This window comes from Polistes canadensis, unplaced genomic scaffold (genome assembly GCF_001313835.1).
Source record: "Polistes canadensis isolate GaletaPanama2010 unplaced genomic scaffold, ASM131383v1 scaffold_152, whole genome shotgun sequence".
In the NCBI taxonomy this organism is placed as follows: Eukaryota; Metazoa; Arthropoda; class Insecta; order Hymenoptera; family Vespidae; genus Polistes; species Polistes canadensis.
Genome location: NW_014569699.1, coordinates 259,302 through 281,768, shown reverse-complemented (window position 1 = coordinate 281,768; position 22,467 = coordinate 259,302). Strand labels below are relative to the sequence as shown.

Below are 22,467 nucleotides of genomic sequence, written 5' to 3'. Positions count from 1 at the left end.
AACGGGTGAGAAGGGGTGGTCGATTCGATTGGAAAGGCTCTTTCTCTCTCACGCGAAAGAGGGGCAAGAAAGAAAGAAAGAAAGAGGTGAGCGGGGAAAGGTGGGGCAGGGGAGAAGAGGAAAACGAGAAAGAGAAAGAAAAGAGAAAGAGAAAGAGAAAGAGAAAGAGAGAGAGAGAAGACCTCTTTCCTTTTACCAGCGTTTTCTTCGTATTACGCTCCGTACTTTCCGTTGTTCCACCTCCTACCACCCCTCCTCCTACTCACCCCTCTTACCACCGTCCACCTTACATAGGTATAAAACGTTTCTTCTTCGTAAAGTTCGCTTCATATACACTATTTCACACACATTTACGAATGCATATATGTATATGCATTATATATATGCACCGACATAGTATGTGAATATGTATGCACATATATATGATATGTGTAACATACACGTGTGCTTATTCTTTTCTTTAAACCTTCTCCTTTCTTTGTCTCTTTTCGTCTCTTGCTTTCTTTCTTTCTTTCTTTCTTTCTTCCCTACTTTCGTTCGTTCTCTGTCTATCCCTATCTCTCTCTCTCTTATTTTTTCGATGATGATGATGATGATGATGATGATGATGATGATGACGATGATGATGATCGTTCGTTCGTTCTCTTTCGTACGTTTTCGTCTACCATTTGCTCTCTCGATCTTCTTGTCGTCTATCTCTTTCTATTTATTTTTGTTTTTATTTCTCTTCTCCACTCAACACGGCACTTTTTTTTTTCCTTCCTTCCTTCCTTCCTTTCTTTCTTTCTTTTTTTTGTCCCCCCTCCTTTCTTTTTCTGTCCTACCTCTCCATGTGTCTCAATTATTATACGACGTTCCACGGACTCTCTCTTCTTTACCACTCTCTTACCGTGAGAGAGGATGAGAAGGATGAGGATGAGAAGGTGGTGGTGGTGGTGGTGGTGATGGAGGTTGTGGAAGAAGAGGAGGAAGAGGAGGAGGAGGAGGAGGAGGAGGAGGAGGAGGAGGAGGCTAGCTTTATACGTGGGTGAACGGGAAAATGTCTTTTGAAACCTTTCTAGGTCGCTCTCGATCGTTCCCCTTGCCTCTCCACTCCTTCGTCTATCTTTCTCTTTCTCTTTCTCTTTCTTTCTCTGTCTCTTTTTTTTCTATCTCTTTCTCTTGACATCCCTCGAGCGAAGGCTCAATTCATATACACTCGATTTCGCATTCGATTTTATCCGAAATTTCTCTTTCTCTCTCTCTCTCTCTCTCTCTCCTCTCTCTCTTTCTATATTTCTATTTTTTTTTTTACAAAATTTCATTCTAATCCATAAATTTCTAGTAGGAAACATTTCCACCCCCTCTTATTGAAATCGAATACAATTCACGTATTACTTTATCACAGACTTTCCTTACACAATTTTCATTTATTTATTTATATTTACTTAAAAGAGTGTGGTATATACTTTAAAATGCTTTTTAAACTTTCCTCTCATATTTCCGTACATATACACTTATGCATATGTACACGGTGTATATAAAAATATATATATGTGTACTTGCACTACTCGCAATAAGTCGTATTAAATATCGATTTGGATTTTGTTATCGTTAAAATGTCATCGCTTTATATACAACACATATACATATACATAGCATACATGCATATATATGTACATATGTACATCATATACATTTGTCATATGTATAAACATATGTACATACGTACCACACGTGTATATGCGCTCTTTCATATTTTTTTTTGTTATCCTCCTCCTCTCTTTTATCTTTCATTCTTTATCTTTATTTCTTTCTATACGAGTCTCTCTTTTCTGGTCGTCCTCCGGAACTCGATCCTTGAAATGCCTCGAGGAAAGAAGAATAGGAAGAGAGGGAGAGAGGAAAAGAGAAAGAGAAAAAGATAAAAAGAGAGAGGGAGAGAGAGAGAGACTCGCGGTTGGTTCGACCGAGAGACAGAAATACGAGGAAAGAGAATAACGAAGAAAAAAGAAGAGAAAGGCACACACTCTATATATCTATACATATATATATATATATATATACGCTTGTACATTTCTTGTCTCTGTATGTGTATCTGTTGTCTGTCCATCCGTCCGTCCGTCAGTTTCTGTATGTGTGACAGATAAAGGGAGAATGACAGAGATAGAAAACGAGATAAAAAAAGGAAGAGAAAGATAGAGAGAGATGAAAAAAAAGGATAGAAAAAGAGAGGTAGAAAGAAAGAAAAAAAGATAAAAAAAAAAATAAAAGAATAGAAAAAGATAGGTAGTAAAAGAGAGATAGAGATAGAGAGAGAGAGAGAGGTAGAGAGAGAAAGAAGAGGAAAGGTGTCTCTCTCTCTCTCTCTCTCTTTCCATCTCTATCTCTCTTTCTCTCTCTTTCACCCAGCACGACGAACACGGCAAGGCCGAGAGAAGGAACAGTAAAATTGTGGAGAATGTGTACGCGCCATCAGGGTGGCCTAGATTCGGTCAAGACCTGCTTTCTAGGCAGCATTTCTCTTTATCACCGGCTACGCCGGTGTACAACTCTCCGTCTCTCTTTCTTTCTCTTTTTCTCTTTTTTCTTTTTTCTCTTTTCTCTCTCTCTCTCCCTCTCCATCTACCTGTGTATATTTCTTCTGTTCATATGTATTGTGCGTATGCATCCACGATGCATGTGTATCTGTATGCATTTATATATTTGTGTGTGTTAGTATATATGTATGTAGGTAGGTAGGTAGGCCGCGCGAGCATGTTGGTGAACGTTCGGTGGGTTTGCGATGCCAGAGAAAATCCTCGGATGCAAGTATATATGCATCGTGCATACATGTGTTTTTGTGCACGTGTGTTATTGCCTTGGTGTGTTTTCTTGTGTGTATGTACCCGTGGAGAAGCGACGCAGCGGGAATTGACCCTCGATTTTTAGTGTCGCTTAGTCGTACTCGCAATCGAGTATGTTCCATGATAAACCTGTAGAATATATCGTTCCTAGGTTTCCTTGTTTTTTTTTTCTTCTCTCATTTTCACGAATTTTATTTATTTTTAACCCAGGATTTTCTTCTTTCTGTCTTTCTCTATTTTTTTCTTTTTTATTATTTTGTTTTAAAAGTAATTGGGGAAAATATTATTCTAAGAGAATATTAACCCTACTCCAATTGTAGTTAAAAAGAATTTTTCCAACATGGCCGCGCTGTACTCTATTTTCTGCCATTTTTGTTTTTCGGAAAGATGTAAAGACAAACCCGGCCAATTAGATTTATATTTTGATATGATTTAATTTGGGTTATATTTAACAATGTTATTTGTAACTGTATGTTTGTCTTAATATATATTGTTTTTAAAGAATTCGAAGGGGTGGGAACTATCAAAGAACAAATCTAATTGTACTTGAAAATACAAGATGGCACCGAAATACTATAGATTTTTATCCACTTCTGTTTTTCATTCCAGAAAGATAGACGGAAAGGAAGACCGAGAGAGAAAACAACCAATACGATTTACATATATATCGTTAGGGTTGCGTTAGGTTATGTTTCACGATACAACCTATAGATTTTTCTCTTTCTCTTTTTATTTTTTTTTATTTTTTTCCAAGCATTTACAGAGATAGAAAAAGTATCGAAAAACAATTCAAATTGTATTGTTACGATTTGTGCAAGATGGCACGTTTACTCGATATTCCAAAATTTTTGTATATTTTTGTTCGAAAAGAGATAGAACGAACAACCAATGAAATTTACACGTGTGTATGTATGTGTATCGTGAACAGTATAACATACAAGTTGACGTCACGTGAATCACTTCCCCTAGGTCACGAATGTTCCTTACGGTTTTAATATTTCTCTCTTTTTCTTTCTTCTGAATAACGTATTTTTTATTTCTTTTTCTTTTTTAATATGTAACCAGACACACACGGTCTGATCTCGTCGTCAAGTTCGCGCGTTCATTCGCGGAATAAATGAAACTAAGCGGCTGTTGCCACCGTCACGCACAGCAACAAATCGACACGCGATATATACCGAATTATATATAGATGCATATATGGTCTGTATGTATACGATATACATACATACACATGTAGAATAGATGCAGTAAACATACAATAGAAAAAGAGAAAGAATGAAATAATCGAAGCAAAATCTTTCGAGGAAAACTTTCACAATTTATTTACCACCGATATTAATTCAAAATATATAATAATAATAAAAAGATAATTCTTATGGATAATATAAAAGTTACTAGGAATTAAAGAAAAATATTTTAACCTAATGTGTAAAGTACAAAAATATTAATTTAATGACAAAGTTAATCAAATATACAAAATCAAAACCAAAAAATAAAAAATAAATTTAATTGAAAGTTTATAAAGAGACATGAGAAATATTCGTAACGTGGTTATAAATTTAAAGGGGAGTACTACGTTAGTCATGAGGATGTTTTAGGCGCGAGAATAATTCGTCGATTATTGGTTGGTTATCGGGAGCACGTGACCTACCGTAATCGACGGCATTTCAAACGCGGAACGTGGCAAAGGCAAATTGTCACGCGAGAAGAAAAGTAATAAGAGAGAGATAGAGAAAGAGAGAGAAAAAGAGAGATAGGAAGAAAGAAAACAAAGGAGAAAGAGATAAAAAGAGAGAGAGCTTTTTAATTCGTCAGAGACAGAATGACAGGTCGTTTAACGCGTCGTAGATTATTGTCACGTACTCCCACGCACGCTTACATTGACCGTTTCACAGTGTAATCTGGTATACACGCATACATACATAAATACACGCGTGTATATACATGTTGGTATATATGCGTGTATCGAACGAAACGCACAGCTGTGCGTCGTTGATTCAAAACAATGTAAAAGAAAATGTACGAAGCATGCTTTCGAAAAAAAGATCGATAGCATTGAACAACAAAAAGATACTTTTTTTTTTACGACGACGATGTACGAGCGCATAAAAAAAGAAAAAAGTAACGTAAAGGACAGAAGTGAAATAAAATGAAAGAAATAAATAAAAAAAAAAAAAGAAAAAAGGGAAAGAGAGAAATAGACATCGATCAGAAAGCTGAGGAAAAGAAAGCTTCGAACGAGATAGGATTGAACGAGCTGTGTGCTGGTTCGCAGATATTGCACGAATCAAAACAAATCAGGTCCGCGCGTCCGAGGGCGCGAAAAGGCCGCCAATTCGAAAATCGAAATATTAATCATCAAACGCGCATTTTTATAGATTGTTTATTCTTTTTGTTTTGTTTTTTTCATCGAAACTTAATCAAATATTTATATGCAGATAATATACGAATACGTATACGTGTATATAATATGTGTCGATTTATTTCGTATAGCGAAACGCGAATAAAATAAACGATAAATAAAATGTGCTCTTACCTTACCATGACCTGACCCAAAAACGAAGCTAACAGCACCGTTGGAAGCACAATTTGATCGTAGTTGAAATATATCGTCGAGTCCGTAAGAATATGAATAATATGAATAAAAATAATATTGCCGGCACACACGAACTTTTACACCTCGTAATAGTGTTCTTAGTAGCTTGCTAAGGAATGCCTTTTGGATCGTCCGTTTTGCCTTCGACCGTGCCTTCTCCTTTGCTTCTTCTTCTTCTTCTTCTCCTTCTCTTCGTCGTCGTCGTCTTCTTCTTCTTCTTCTTCTTCTTCTTCTACTTCGTCTCGACCAATAGGAGACTCCAGCTTCACGATACTTCTCCTTTACTTAACTGAGATTGTATTTTAACGATTAACAACAACAACCACGACGACGATAAAGATGACAAAACTATGTTGTAAAATAATTCAGTTTAAATAAAATAATTATCTTTTTGTTCTTTCTCTTTTAATATTTCTATATCCTTTTATCCTTTAAATAATTATTTGTTCACACTCCATAATATCACACTTGACACACCGATAAACGTCGCCTACAATAACAACAACAACGACGACGACTACGACGACTACGACGACTACGATAACGACGACGACGACGACGACGACGACGACGACGGCGAGGACAAGGAGGACGACGACGACGACGTCGACGACGATGAAAACGACGACGATGAAACGTAAGAATACGTAGTGCAAGTAAATGCAATAATAAATATTTACTCGGTTATATACCTGCAGAAAGATATCCTCGAATAAGACACACTTAGTTAGAGGAAAAATATACGCAGAGCGCGCGCCGACAACGACTGGCAGCTGTCACTCGCAGTTTGCCCGTGAAAACGTCGTCCCGCGAACTGTTCCGGCGAATCCTCGGCGTTACCGAGAGCGAGAGACAGAGAGACCAACTCAATGCTAAGTGCGAGGGAGAAAACGATACTGAGAGGGAGGGAGAGAGAGAAAGACTGAGCGAGCGCGCTTGCCTCAGAGCGAACGAAAGAGAGGGAGAAAAAGCTTTGGAGAAGGAGAGATATATATACGTGTATATATACGTATGTATATATACGTATGTATATATACGTATGTATACACACGTTTCATACCTGTATACATATATATAGATGGAGAAAAGTTAGAAAGATAGAAGGAAAGAGATATATAGATGAATTCTATAAGAGCGAGAGAGATAGAGAGAGAAACACGCACATATACACACCAGGGGGCACCGCGATGGCGACGGCAGCGGTGATGGTGTGTGGTGGTGGTGGTGGTGGTGGTGGTGGTGGTGGTGGTGGTGGTGGTGGTGGTGGTGGTGGTGGTGGCAACGGTGGACGTCGTTTCGTTGCGGACGGTGGCGCAAACCGATTAAGCGATTTTCTTTTGGACTACGATTCTTTCCTTCTCTCGTTGTCGTCGTCGTCGTCTTCATCTTCGTCTTCGTCGTCGGCGTTTTCTTTGCGTCGTCGTCGTCGTCGTCTTCGTCGCGTAGTTTTTCTCTCTTTTTCTTTCTATCTTTGTCTTTCTCTTTCCCCTTATTTCTATCTCTTTCTCTCTTTCTATTTTTCTCTTCCCACTCAGTCAATTTTCCACTTCTCCCGCGCCGCCTTTCGCCGGCTACGATACGCGCCCCTGAACGGAAACCAGGCTTCTACCACCCCCTCCCCCACCAACAGTACCACCGTTACCTACCGAGATACATCCCTTCCGCCTTTATATCGCTTCTAACTCCCTGTACCAGGAACGTATCTAGTAACCTACCGTCGCGCCACTTCACTGGAAACTAACCTTTCTTTATTTTCCCTTTTTCATTTTTCTCTTTTCTTTGTTTATATATTATTTGATTTTAGATTTTCTTTCTTTTTTTTTGGTATTATTGTTTCTTAGTTTCCATTTATTATGATTCTCATCGAACGTTTTTACTTTATCCAATTTTGAATTTCGTATCATCGTTCTAGGAACTTATCGATCGGTAATTATTCAAACTCGCGCCTTTACCGATTGGGGCTTGAATTCAATTTCCGGGATTTGAATTTTTCTTACAATTTTGGATTTAATCATATTTCGTATGTTGAGATAGAGATTTTCTCCAGTGTCGCTAAGAAAGTTTATGAATATACTTATGTATACATTAAAGATGATAAAGAAAATTTGTTATTGATGAAAATATTATATTTTTTTTTTTTTAACTTTCTTAGATACTTTTCATGAAATAAAATTAAAAATATCCATACAATATCTTTCCCTATCTAATTCCATTTAATACAATGTAATAAATTCTATAGATAAAATTTGTACAAATATACGTCTCTTCTATTCAACACAGTTCAAACAATTGTATATATGATCGATTAAATTTGATTAGATTTTTTGTAAAATTTTGTGTTAAAAAACAAAAATGAGTAATTGTTTCGTAAATAATATAAAAATATATATTTAAGGACGACTTTAAGATTTACGTTGAGAAAGGAAAAGTGTAGGTAATAAAATAGGAGTGTACGATCCTGGAGCAGTTGGACATTCTCTTTGCCCTACTATTCGCATTTTCGTTGCGCAGAAGACTAATTTCAATTCTCTGCGCCGCGTCTCCCCGTAAGGGACTCGCCGTTTCCGTGCGTCCCGGCCGCCCGCGCGCAGAGCCTTGTCGATCGTTACCGCGCAGTACCACGGCCATTGTGTTAAAAGAACCCACGACGCTCGGATAGTTGAATGCAGAGGACCGGGGACGCGTAGTTTTTCCAAGTTTTTCCTCCTGTGATATTTAGATTGTGCCAATATAGGTGAGTCCATATTAATCGCATCTACTTTTATTCAAACTAATATACACTATTGAATATTATTATATTTATCATTATCACCCTAAAATTATATAGTTTTAAAAAGGGAGAAAATAGAAAATAGAAAAATATAACAGAAAAAGAAAGGAAGAGGTCAGTTTTAAGGTTATTTTCAAAATATACATTAAAGTTTGTTTTTATGGTGAAAATGGGATCTTTGCTCCGCCATGACGATTTCGATCTCGTTCAAATATTTTCATCGACTTTTTCTACTAACGTTTTCCATCAGATTTCATTCAATTATATTCCCTTAAATATGTTTTCATTGAGAAATTATCTGAGAAAATAAAAAGATCGTTTCGAAGAACGTTTGAAATAGCTAATAACAATTATGCATTCGTGTCATTAAATTAAGATTAGGAAGGATCCGATTTTCCGGCACGTTTTACGGAGTTTTCGCCATTTTGTCGTGAACCATTCTACACTGTCGGCCATTACGTACGTGTGTCCCAGGACCCGATTCAGGGCCGGACACGATTATCTTTATAGATGTTCATATGTTATTCATTTTTTATTAGCCATTACAATTTTACCGGTATGATATATGCATATGTATATACATATATATATATTTCTTTCTATCTCTCTCACTTTCTATCCTTGAGATACATAGCTAACGACCGTTACATGTTTTGGCTATTTCATTTGTTATCTTTCTAACTCGTTTACGATGACAACATTCGAATCGACTATTTAACATCACTAACTTGTATTCTATTTCCCATTTAAAGCAAGGAAAATAACCAAATAACTTTTCTTATCGATTTTAAGTATTGTACATAAGTTACAATATAATCAAAGTAATACGTAGCGTCTATACACGTTATATACAAAGGTATACAGTATTTTAAAATAACGAACGTTATCCTTTCAAATGATCGTGCTGCTTAGATAAACATATCCAAAAAGAAAAATGATAAAGGATGCTGATATAAACACATGTTGGTCAGTTTTTATAGAATTAACAATAATTTAATTTAATTCAAAATATATTTTTCAGTTATAAGAATAGGTCAAATGTTATTGACGGTTGATGTCTAGATCAAACGTATTACTTTCATATAATTAAAAGAAAAACAATTGTATATATAATTACATGTATAGTTATTTGAAAATGAACTTGTAAGAGATCGTAGCGTTCATAGGGAAAAAAACAAAAAAGGGACCACAAAGCTCGCGTCGATCTCATAGTAACTTTTTCTTTTTCATTTCTCTAGGTTTGTTTCTTTTTTTTCCTTGGGAGAAGTTAAAGCGCATGCTCTAGAAGGTTTCCTTCTTCCCTCGTCTCTTTCACATATCCCCTCGTAGAGACCGTTCGTTCGTACGCCTCCCACCATTAAATTTCTAGTTAAAAAGAGAGAGAGAGACATAGAGTGAGTGAGTGAGTGAGTAAAAGTATAAGAGATAGAGCGAACAAGCGAGAGACGGAAAATATGAGACTTGCGCTCTCTGACGGTCGTCGCGAAAGTGACCGAGCAACCGTGTGCCGCGCCATTGTTGAAAAGGGCAGCGCTGGAGACGCACGCCGATTCTCGGACGTCCGTGAAAGGAGTAGTTTTTTTTTCTCTCTCTCCACTTTTCACCGATACCCCCCCGATTGCTGTGATATTAGATTCATTTTTTATACACACCCTATATTAGGTGAGTGGTAATCAATACAAACAAAACTATAAAACATCTATCTAATAACAACTCTCTACGAGACTTGGTGGTGATTAATCTAATCGAATCGAATATACATAAATACATATACACATATATATCGAGCACGTTTATCGTACATACATACACATACATTTATATAAATAGTATATTTATGTTAATAATATTCGCGTTTAGATGAAAATTACGGAAAATCCACAAAAGGCCGGCTGACATGGCGCGGGCGTTTCCCCTTCACCTTCGTCGTTCACTTAACCACACTACTATTATTACCAACCAAACTATTATAAAGGTTATAGCTAAAAGAGAAATCGTGTTACGTGTAAATACGTTTCGATAAACATTAAATGTTCTTTCCTTAGTGATGAAGAGATTGGTAGAAGGGGAAGAAGTATCACATTTGAAAGTACACGTAAACGATTTGCGCTTTTATTACGAGCTTTTTGCCCATCGCCATTTTGTCCGGGCGCTAGTTCGCCGTCGGCCATATTGCCATCCACGTCTCGTATCGTCTTCTCTCTCACTCCTCATTCTTTCTCATTCTTATTCTTATTCTCCCCATTTTTTTCACTTTTATACATACACACATACTTATACGTATGAATATGTGTTCCTTGTTTTTCTTTTCTTCTACTAACTTATATTTTTTATCTTGCCTATCCTTTACTATTTTCAATTCTATTATTAAGTGTGCATTAACGTCACGTAAAGTGTAATGTATATATGTATGTATTTTTATACGTGTTGATCGGGAATGAGTAATTCTGTGAAATAGTCTAGCGAAGGTAAATTAATTGTCAACAATTCGTTGTTTTCCTTTAACGCACATTGCACCGTTGGGGCGCCGTCATGACGTAACGCAACTCTGGTAGTAGATAACAATATAAATAGATTACGTAATCAGACTGTCCATCGTAGTCGTCGGTCTTAAACACTCCTCTCTTTTTCACCTTCTTGTCTCTCGTCGTCGTAATTGTGAAGAAGTGTCGTTGCGTGGGGTGTAACATCTTTCTTTTGGGTTCGTATATTTCGTTTGTATGATTTTATTAACGTATTTATCGTCTGTCTTTTTTCCACCTCTACTTTCTTTTATCCCCACTACCATTACCACCTCCTTTACCTCCCAGTTCTACGTCCATAGACCACCCCCCTCATCTCGTACGGATTACCCGTGTTTCTCGTCTCTCTGCGCATGTGAGAAGTGAGGGCAGGATCGATTTGCCGCTTTATTGCGCGTCTCTCTGATGTAAATCCCGGTGACGTAAATCAGCTTGTTCTCTCGTCTTGTCTCGTCTCGTCTCGTTTCGTTTCGTTTCGTCTCGTTTCGTTGCGCCACGATTCAACACACTTGCGCCTGTTTTTCTTCTCCCTCTCCTTTTTCTCCGTCTTTCTATCTTTCTCTTCTTTCTTCTACCATGTTTTTTATTCTCTACTTCAAATAGTCCCTCTCTATCTCTTTCTTTCTATCTCTGTCTGTCTCTCTTTATCTTCACTATACTTTTCATTAAACTCAAGCCCCGTGGCGCCATGGCAACTCCACGTCTATTATCAATCTGTGTTAGTTCGTCGTTTGCGAATTTGCTGATTATATCGAAAGATTCTTCGGATAACCTATAAAATATTAAGGTTAGATTACAACTTCATTTTTTCATTTTCTTGATAGAATGCATATATCAACTTTATTTATCCATACACATATAATACGAACACATTCTAACAAATCCTCTCTTTTCTTCGCTCGTTCTTTTATTGAGGTCGTTAACATTTTTCTAAGATGAAAAAAATTCTTTTTTTTGTGGGGCCTAAAGAATAAAGTAAACGCCCCTGGGTCCCAGGGGTCCTCAAGTCAGCGCAAAAGTCGTGCGCAGAAGTCGACTTTCTTAAGTGCGCATGCGCGGTGCTTGTGCGTCCTCTCCTGTATCATCCCCACTACCCACCAAGTTGCACGGTTATACCGTTACCCAGAGGGACACGCACAAAGAAAAAGGCCCAGGAGAGATAGACCGTTCGGAAGAGCGACGCGCGCTTGCATCATACCGGCCATTTTGGAAGCTTCAGTGCTTCGTTCCGGAGCTTTCGATTACTCCGCTGCGCGCCTATTCTTCTCTGTCTCTCTATTTGTCTATCTGATTCTCTTTAGTGTTCCAACCGGAAACGGCGAGGGAGACAATACAAGAAAAAGCAACACGCTAATAAGAAAGGAATTGAAAGATAGAGATATACAGACAAATAGAAAAAACGTGCTGCCGTAGTGCGTTGTCGTGTGTCGGCTCGATGTACGATTTAATTATTAAACGTGGAAAGTATAGATAGTATCGGGCGTGTTCGTGAATAATTATTACTGTCGTCTTCCATCATCAGTTTAATTAACGAGTAAATTATTAACACATTTATATATTTATATATATTTATATATATTTATTACTATCATATCATTATCATTAGTATGAACATCATTATAAAATATTTTTTACGATAAATCAATAGACTTGTTCGTTCATGGGTGTGCTTTCAATTTAATTTCACAGAAACGAGGAAACGATACCAGAGAAGATGGATGATGACCAGCAGTTTTGCCTTAAATGGAACAATCATCAAAGCACATTGATTCAAAATTTCGACACGCTTTTAGAGAGTGGCACGCTGGTCGATTGCACGTTGGCAGCGGAGGGGAAATACCTAAAGGCCCACAGGGTAGTCCTCTCCGCGTGCAGTCCATATTTTGAGGTAAGTTTTATTCATATACATTTTTACAATCTCATTCTTTTCCATCCTTTTACATAATCCAATAATTTTCTCATAAACAACAAGATTTTTCTAACGCCAACGTAATAAAAAACCGTACACACATGTATCTTGCGATTGCGTGAATTATTTTGGTAATATACTTAATTCGTATTTTTTTTATCTCATTTAATAAGATAGCATTGTTCATCTTAATTACCGAATTAAGTTATTGCAGATAAATCCAAATTATTCGCTATCTTATTTTCTGATTTAATGTCTCGCTAATTAATTCAAAATGTTGATTTAATATTTTAGTTGAAATATATTTCTTAATATTTTATCTATTACCACTCTTTTCTCTCTCTCTCTCTCTCTCTCTCTCTCTCTCTCCCTCTCTCTCTCTCTCTCTCTTTCACTCAATGCAGAGTCAGATCAATACCAAATACATAGGTGAGAGAGGGAGAAGAGAATGGAAGGGGTTTGTCTGGTGGCTCATAGGGGAAAGGGAGTTGTGTTAAAACAACATGGCCGCCCTCTGCTGTACTTGTTCATTCTCTCCGTCTCTCTCTTTCTGGGTGGGAGAGAGAGAGAGAGAATGAGTAGCAAGAGCCAGACATGAACCCCCTCTCTAACCCCTACCCCCATACTCTTGATCAATACAGAGAAAGCAAAATGGCTGCTTTCCAGGGCACTTCCCTGGGATTTTACCCTGAACTCCACTACCGACGGTTGGGGAGGGGGGTGACGAAGAGGTTTTAAGAGGTAGCAAGATATGTGTGTGTGTGTTTCATATTGATTGAAATTCAAGTCGATTTAAATCGAGTACTGGGTAGTATTACTTATTAATCAATTTGATATTACAGCATTATTTCTTATTGGACTGGTTTCATTTAGATTAATTTTTTATTTTATATACACATTTTACTTTTTCTTTTTCCTTTTTTTTTTTTTTTATTTTTTTTTTTATTAAGCTTAATTTGTTCTCATAAACGAGACTACGTAGGATTTTTTTTTAATTTATGTTTTTTCATTAACTTAGATTATAGTTTCGAAATTGAATTTAAAAGGTCTCAGAAAATGGTTATTAATTTTGTAATATAATTTGGAAGCATTTAAGTTCAATTTGTATAAGTTTCACTTATGTTATGTAATGGTTAGGTCATAATGAGTTAACGCATACACACGTTTATCTTATATTGAGTGTTGTATAAATTGTAACTATGATAATGAGGAATAAATTGATATGATTTCAGGGCCTTCTTAGCGAGCATTACGATATGCACCCTGTATTTATACTCAAAGATGTAAAATTTAAAGAATTGAAGGCAATGATTGATTATATGTACAGGGGAGAAGTTAATATCTCCCAAGACCAACTAACGGCACTCCTTAAGGCTGCCGAATCATTACAAATTAAAGGCCTTTCGGAAAGTAAAACGGTTGGTAGTAATGGTAATAATAAATCACTTTCGAGGGTATCTAAAGTTGCTCCACAACCAAGGTCATCACCTCTAAATATTTCCTACGCGTCTGCCGGTCTCACCATTGAAAGGAACAGAGTTCCTAGACAGGCAAGTTCGATAGGAGATTTGCCAGAAGATTCGCATAGTCCTCAAATTCCCAAGGAACATTCTTCGAGGTAAGAAACACAATCTTACCTTATATTATTTATTTATTTTCAATCAGTTTTTATTAAACACCAAACCTACTAAGCATTAATACTATATAATCAGGTGATCTAAAAACAACTTCTGTTTATTATTTCTTTTAATACCTAAATTATCTTTAAGGTATTATTTATGGCGGATTTTAAATTTAAATTATATCTTTTGACGATTAAATGCAATTGCATTGTTTAATAATCAATATTATAAGTAAGTTAGTCGAGATTAAAAAAAAATACAGAGTTAAAACCATGAATGTATAGGTTTTCATTTTAAAAATAAAATTCGCATATGGTATGTTTGGTGTTAATAATTTCTTAGAAAATATGGTCTTAAATAATTATATTAATAATAATAATAACAACAAAAAATAACGTGAAATTGCGTGTAGCAAAGCAATTTGTTTTAACATAAATATATTTAATCACAAAAGCAGGGAAGGTTCGCTCAGCCCAACATCAAAGAAAAGAAGAAAACTTAGAAGAAGAAGTGCCGGTGAAGATACTTCTATAGAAAATCACGAAGCATCGAATTCAAGTGATATACCTCAACAAATGGGCGTGCCGGCACTTGCGATAGCACCTGTCGCGGACGAAAAAACGAATGCGGATCCAACGGACTCTCTCGGCAGGTCAGCTTTAATGACACAGTTGACGAAACCTGCCGACGAGATGTTACAGGTTAGAACTTCAAATTTGCAATGTTATTCCTTTTTTTTTAATCTTCATTCCTGAATTAAGTACAGAATAAAGAACCAAAAATGTTCCCCCTATTAGTAGTAGCGGGGGTCTAATGTGCATTCCTATAATGTAAATTTGAAACTTATTAAGTTTTTATGTTGGTAGCAAAGGTATTTTTAAATGATCAAAAAACAATGCTAATTACAAATTAAACTTCTTTTTTTTCTTTCTGTAATGCAGTTTAAAATTATCGAGTAAAATACATTTTCATTTTTCACGACGTTTATTTTATAAAATTCATGGATCAGTATTCACATTATCTTGCGATTCAATAAACAAACTCTCTATAGGTTTATGAACTAATGATGATGCTTTCCAAATTATTGAAAAATTTGTACACACACTTATATACACACATATAACATACTTTAAATATTTATTTCATTTCTTGAATAATTTTCAATAGCAATAATTTACAAAATGCAAAAAGCAGCGACTCGAGGAACTGAAAGTTTATTACGTCGTAGCAGCACGTGCCATTTCTTCTTACACCATCGATGCAAACTGTGTTTTACTTAAAAAAACGTGTAACGCAAAAAATTACTGAAAAAATTTTAGTCTCCGGTCGTTCGTGGTTTTTTTTTCTTTTTTCAAGGGACTCTGTTGAATAAACATAAGGAATTCGATTAGAAAAAAAACATCTAGAAACAATATTGATTCCTATTCTGTGCATATTCAATATGCATATTATTGTACATCGTTTATATTTTTTGTTTTGTTTTCTCGCCAACGTTTATAATGGAACTTGAATTACATTAATATTCATTTTCTTTCGCGCGTTGGCAAATTAAACTTCGTACTATATCCTTCTGCCTGTTAGCCTTAATTAAATGCTCTCGTAGACGGGAAACGGTACGAAACACGATTCTCATAAATTTCTATAACGTTTCTTTTTTAATCCTAGTTTGTAATAAATGTTAATATCTCTATGAACATAATATGAATTAACATCGAATTGTAATTAATCTTTAGATGCCTCTCGAAAATCCTGAACCGAGCGATAATCTCATTGAGCCAAAGTCCGAGTATATGGAGGACCAGGAAGAAAGTGTCGAAGACTTGACGCTAGACGATGACATGAATGATTTAAATGAAATTGAACAAGACACGAACAGAGCAGGACCTTCCCATGACACGTCCCAACATCCTGGTAAGCAATCAGAAACAATATTTCATTTATTAATTTATTCATTCATTAATATTTTTAGTTCATTATATTATTCTCGTCCACCTTGATAATCAAAATCCCCCACCTATCCTCGTTTTTAATTTAAATTGCCAAATGCATGCGAATATATTAATCTTTACTCCCACCGAAAAAAAAGAACATTAAAGAAGCAGTAATAATATATAACAGTAGTAACAATAATAATAACAACAACAACATTAATAACAATTGTAATGAATAAATTAGTATAGATTTTTACATAAATAAACTATATATATTATATATTAACTATTATATTATATATAAATTTATATAATAATAAATAATAATATAATATAATTATATATTAATTATAATATATTAGTATAGTTTATATAATTATATATCATATTCGGTGGACGGTTGAAATGCTAAAAAAGAATGTGTTTGCAAAAACACGAGGGTCTCTCTTTTTCTCTCTCATAGAACAGGGTTACACTTGTTAAAAAAACAAAACATATACATATACATGTTTATATATCTATATATATATATTATTATCAGCGAATCTTCTATCCAAAAAGAAATGGAAAAAGAAAGTATTCTTGGATAGAAGGAGAGCTTATTTTTCACCACAGATTAGAATTCTAAGTTCCCAGTTAGAATTCTTAACTAGGGTGTTTGCGTAAGACGATCTTCAGAATGTTTAGGATTTTGGGAATTTTCATTCTTCCTCTTTCTATATATATATATATCTCTTTCTCTCTCTCACCCTCTTTTTATCTTTTTCTGTAACGACGACGATAATGATAATGATGATGATGATGATGTTTAAATCATCATCATCAATATCCTCAATTGTCATCACGATAGGGCTATCAAAAAATTATACATATCTATATATAGTATTGAATTGATTTTGGTGTCGCGGTGTTGTTCCTTTCGTTATGTTTTGGTAATATCATTTTTCAAAAATAAAAAATAAAAAACCAATACAATCGCGGGTTTAAAAATTAGCCGACACACTAGCTTGGGTTTCCTCGTTGCAGGTGGGGGGGCGGGAGCGGTATCGCGGTCTCGAGGGTCGAGAGGGAATGTAGGTGTTGGTGGTGGTGGTGGTGTTGGTGTTGGTCTCGTGTTGGTTGATGGTGGTAACGTTGGCGAAGTTGTTGTTGGTGGTGTTGACGAGTGTATTGGTAATGGTGATGGTAGTGTCGTCGTTGGTGGTGGTGGTGGTGTTGGTAGTGCCGGTGCCACCATATGGGCGTCGCATTTCCTCGATTGTAAAAAAGTGCCGAATACTACGATGACGACTACAACGACAACGAGACGTCCTAGACCGGAAGTTGACGTAGGTGCATTACTTAAATCTCTGGCTAACAAACAGGGAAGGAAATATAGTTTAGATTCGGTTAAAATGTCATTGGAAGCGATATTGCAACAGGGCGTTAGCACCACCCAAGCATCAGAGATGTATGGTATCAATCGGTCGACCTTGCAATTTTATTTGAAAAAATTGAACGTCGTCAGGAGAAGATGGAGACAACAGCCTAACAGCTTGGTCCAGCCTAGACACTCTTAGTGCGTCCTCGTTTTATCTCTCTCTGTGTGTTGTGTCATTTTAGGTGTTGCATTATTGTATTTATTTTTTGGGAGGGGGGTTATGGGATGTGGTGGGGACTTCATCGTGCGCGTGCGTTTGTAACTTCTGTTAATGCTGAATGCATATATTTATATACAATACGTTCCGTTAAAATCCTTATTCAATATGGGAAATGATTATTATTATTATTATTGTTAAATTGGATCATATGATCAATGGGATAAGAGTTTCTCTTATTTTTATTTTTTTTATTTTTTTGTTATTATTATTTCTATTTGTCCACGCAGTACGCGAGCGTGTTTTATGGTTTATGGTGTATGTTTAGACTGTAGGGGATTGTTAAGTGAAATAGAAAAAAGAAAAAAGAAAAAAAATAATAATAAGCGAGTGGACATGTTCGATGTGTACTACTCTCTATGTTCTCTCTTTCTCTAATTTCTGATATTCTTTTTTATTTTTTAAATGTTATTAAATGTGCGTGAGATAAAGATATAAACGGAAATACGAATTAATTATTTTTGATTATTATCATTTAACCGTTTACAGTAATCTCAATAATGTGTTGTTAATTACGCTTATCGATTTGAATTTCTCTTTCTCCTAATTTATTTATTTTTTCCTATTTCTATTTATCTATCTCTCTCTTTTTCTGTTTCCATAATTGTCGATATATATATACATAATATTTCACATTTAACTGCTAAGCTGTGTATAAAATGCATTTGAGCATTGTAATTAAAAAAGCGTCCGAGAGAATAATAGTAATAATAGTAGTATATTGACTGTAAAATAATATACGAGAGAAATTGTGCATTTATGTGCCATGCACCATGTGTGTGTATGTGTGTGAATGATTGTGATGGTTTAATGCGAGTATATTAATCCTTTTCGTTGAAAGTTCGTGAATCTTTTCGTATGTTGTGTTTTTAATTCTTTTTGTCATAGTTGTGAAACGTATTATTTCTATGAATGTACGATTTTAAATAAAATTAAAATTAGAAGTACGAACAATAAACATATATCAAATTTTCTTCAGTTCATTGCAAGTAATTTAAACAATTAATCTAAAATCGAGATAGGATAACTCGTTGTAAATGTTTTACAACATCTTTTGTTTTGCACATTGAGTAACGAAATACAACAGAAATCAAATCTGTTGTGAAGTATAACAAAGATATTAACAGAAAAGAAAACCTAATGGTGGTAATGGGAAATAATATGTTTTTTTTTAAACGTAGCTTGCGTGAACCCTTTTTCGATACAACAACTGTTCTTCAGTCATTCGTTTTCGATGTGTACGGATACTTATGTTACAAATAAGATTTTACCTTGTACGTGTAATTAGCTCAAACGAAGATAACATTTGATTGTAAATTGTTTAATAATTAAATCTATTATTTAATTCATGAAGAAAAATTAATTGGTGATAGAGGAAAATAATGAAAAAATTGTGATTGAGAATAGTGACAATTTTATGGTATTAGTTGTAATAGATATAATAAATTTGAAAGTAACAGTGTGACGATGCGATCCCATAAGATTTTTAATAATACAAAATATATACCACCGAGAATAAAATTCATAGTTAGCGAAAAAGAACTTGTCAGGCCACGAAGGGGGGAGGGATATCCTCGAATATTAAACAACCATTGTTTTTTTATCAACCTAATTCAATCAAAAACTATATCAAATTTATAGTGTGTTATGAGTCACTGAAGTGAAAGATCGAAAATTTATTAATATTAATTTGAAAGTAATTACAATTTGTTAGTTATTAAAACAAAAAACAAAAAAAAAGAAGCAAAAGAAACTATAAAGTTACGCCAACTTAACTTAGTTGCAATTTATAAATATTTTAGTGGTCCTGTTGAAAGAAGATTTTCGACAACCGCGAGATCGAGCTTCGACGTCGATCGGTAATTACTATGACGAAATTCGTTTAAATGGAAAACTACATGCACTTCTGACAGGAACTAAAAAGGATTGTAAGGTTTGTTCTTGCCGAAGCAAACCAGGCGGAAGACACGAAACAACATATTATTGCGATACTTGTCCGGATAAACCGAGGATGCATTTTGGCAAATGTTTCTTAAATTATCATACGAAAAGGAATTACAGAAATTAATCGTACACAAAGTTTTTAAAATGTAAATTATGGATGAATAATATATATATATATATATATATATATATATATATATATATATACACACGCAAGAAAATAATAATATAATGTTCTCTTGTAAATTCATTTGTTTTATAAAAAAATTCATTTTGTGTTGATTGTGTTTGCGGTGTTATCTGTATGACACCTGTAATTATACATACCTGTATACGTTCGTCACGTATGCGGAAAATCATCTCGAGTTGTTAATTCGTTTGACTGTAAAAAGATAAAAAGAACTAAGTTCGGTGCAAAGGTAATTTATAATATTGTAAATTAGAAGGATAAATATATTTATGGGGGAGGGGTGATTATTTATAATCAAAGTTAGGATACAGTAACGTTGGGTGAATATAATCATTAGGGTAGTATCGAAAGGGTTTTTTTAATCCCGTGTGCTGTATAACAACGTGTCCTACTCGTCGTAGCAAGTCAAGTGGGGTGATCTATGAATGGACGACGAATGGTAGGGATCGGAAAGGATTAAATAATTGACTCGCACAAGTGAGAGAATGATTGTATAAAATATTTGTGTTTTATTATCCGTCGTCGTCGTGGTGGTGGTTTGGGTGGTAGGTTGTGGTAGTGATGGTGATTATTGTGTCCTCATTGTCGTCATTACTGTTTCTTGTCGTGTTGTTGTGTAGCGAATGAGCGAAAATTATCAAGATAAAATGTAGGAATAATAACATAAAGAAAAATTCGTTCATTCTCAAGGGGGTAAGAGGAGGGATATGGTAGGAGAAGGGGGGAGGGGGCGACGAGAAAAGAAATAGCGGGTTTGACTCTATTTTTAAATGTTCTCCTGTTTTCGCTGAATTGCAATTTAAAAACTTCTACTACAAAACCAACTTGTTTTTCTCTGCTGCGAAAATAAAACTACACAGTCGTTAAATTGACACAGATATTAAATCTCGTCATCATTTGGAAATGAAAGAAAAGGCCATATGCGTAATATTAGAAGGGATACTGCAGGGAATGTTATAAACAAAATTCACTAATGTGTTAGGTTACAAGACTGCCAAAAATATAACGAAAAAAGCTAGAACCTTTTGTAACCAATGTTATAGGAGGAAACCACACCTTTGTTTTTCTTGTTTTAATAAATTACATGAATATTTTCAATTATTATATTTTTTTTACACGTTTTAACACGTGTTAATAATATAATATTTCTTTTAACGCTGATAAATTATTCGGATATTTATCATGTAATATTTATTTTTATTTTAAGCGGTTAAATGACGGTCGTGTTCCTCGTATTATGGCACGTTAGAAATGACAAAACGTTATACGATATCTGATTTAATTTGCGTTACAATTGTTTTATGAGTATGAACATTGCTGAAGCCCCCCAACCCCCAGCTATTATCATATCTGATACACGGGAATATGTTTTTTAAAAATAGAAATTTAAAAAATATTTTGCGAAATATTTTTTAGTGAAATATCTCTTGAAGACAATTATATGCGAAAATGATTTTAATTCACGTAATTGGATTATATTATTATTATTATTATTAGTTAGAAGAAGACATAATTTTTTTTTTTATTGCAAATATAATTATTCCCTAGCCAGAATTATTCATTGATATACGAAATTAATGTTCTCCGATAAGGAGTAATTAATTTTTTAACAAACTGCTTCTTGATTAGGGCTGACATTTTTTGTTTTAACCCTTTGCTCTACATTATCGTTCGAAAATTAACCAAATATGGAGAATTCGCATTCGAGAAACACACTGGTCAAATTATAACAATAACAATACTATGCGTAACGGACTCGCGATTTAATTTTTCAACAAATTTTATCAAATTTGTTGGAAGAATATCTTTTACGGGGGGGGGGAGGGATAGAAAATTTAGGATTTGAATTAAAGAGATAGGAGGGGGAGGGTGGTAGGAGGTTGTAACAGAGGAGAAGAGTAGGTTTTCGTTTTACGTGCTTTAGATATTGCACTTTTAAAAACTCCTCTTACATTTTGTTCGAGAAACTAAATAATAGATGGAATTTCAAATAAAAGAGATAGAATTTTACACTTAAAAAAAAGAAAAAAAAAAAAATACAGAATTGTATTGTAAATAAGTGAAAAAATTATTATTGACAAAATCATTACTGAAAAATATACCGTTAATAGAATATTATGGACGAGGAGGATTATCGAAAGAAGATGATTTACCAGTGAGACTGCACGCTCAACAATGGGCACATTTTCCAAAGCATATAGACCCAACGCCATCGAAATCAAGGCCATCAAGAGCCTGTAAAGTTTGTTCCAGACATAAAAAACGTAGCGAAACAACGTGGGAGTGCAAAAAGTGTAAAATTGCGTTACATGTACCAGTATGTTTCGAAAAATTCCATACTTTAAATAATTATTAGTTTTTTTTTCTTTTTTTTTTTTAAATTTATATTGGAACATTAGTCGTTTAAAAAAAATATTAATATTCAGAAATTGGGAATATTCTGTTTTTTTTTGGTAATAGTAATAATAATAATAATAATGTCGTTTAAAAAAAATATTAATATTCAGAAATTGGGAAT

At 34.7% G+C, this 22,467-nt stretch overlaps 2 protein-coding genes across 48 annotated transcripts in view; one reads left to right on the top strand and one right to left on the bottom strand.

Annotated features, from left to right (window-relative positions):
• LOC106788739 (broad-complex core protein isoforms 1/2/3/4/5) overlaps window positions 1-6,329 on the bottom strand; it is a 53,147-nt gene extending 46,818 nt beyond the window's left edge. For 3 of the 4 annotated variants that reach the window (XM_014752278.1, XM_014752279.1, XM_014752281.1), the window contains exon 1: window positions 5,365-6,328. In XM_014752278.1, the coding sequence (XP_014607764.1) occupies window positions 5,365-5,372 (8 nt within the window). In that variant the 5' untranslated portion in view covers window positions 5,373-6,328. Of the gene's footprint in view, window positions 1-5,364 lie in introns of all 4 variants that reach the window. The other variant, XM_014752280.1, reaches the window with a different exon arrangement.
• A 1,686-nt stretch (window positions 6,330-8,015) lies between these two features.
• The window catches only part of LOC106788730 (longitudinals lacking protein, isoforms A/B/D/L-like), a 267,171-nt gene continuing 252,719 nt past the window's right edge, over window positions 8,016-22,467 (top strand). For 43 of the 44 annotated variants that reach the window (XM_014752238.1, XM_014752254.1, XM_014752232.1 and 40 more), the window contains exons 1-5: window positions 8,016-8,158; window positions 12,406-12,604; window positions 13,858-14,243; window positions 14,702-14,948; window positions 15,981-16,158. In XM_014752238.1, coding sequence (XP_014607724.1) covers window positions 12,431-12,604; window positions 13,858-14,243; window positions 14,702-14,948; window positions 15,981-16,158 — 985 coding nt within the window. In that variant the 5' untranslated portion in view covers window positions 8,016-8,158; window positions 12,406-12,430. Of the gene's footprint in view, window positions 8,159-12,405; window positions 12,605-13,857; window positions 14,244-14,701; window positions 14,949-15,980; window positions 16,159-17,204; window positions 17,806-22,467 lie in introns of those variants that run through there. The other variant, XM_014752252.1, reaches the window with a different exon arrangement.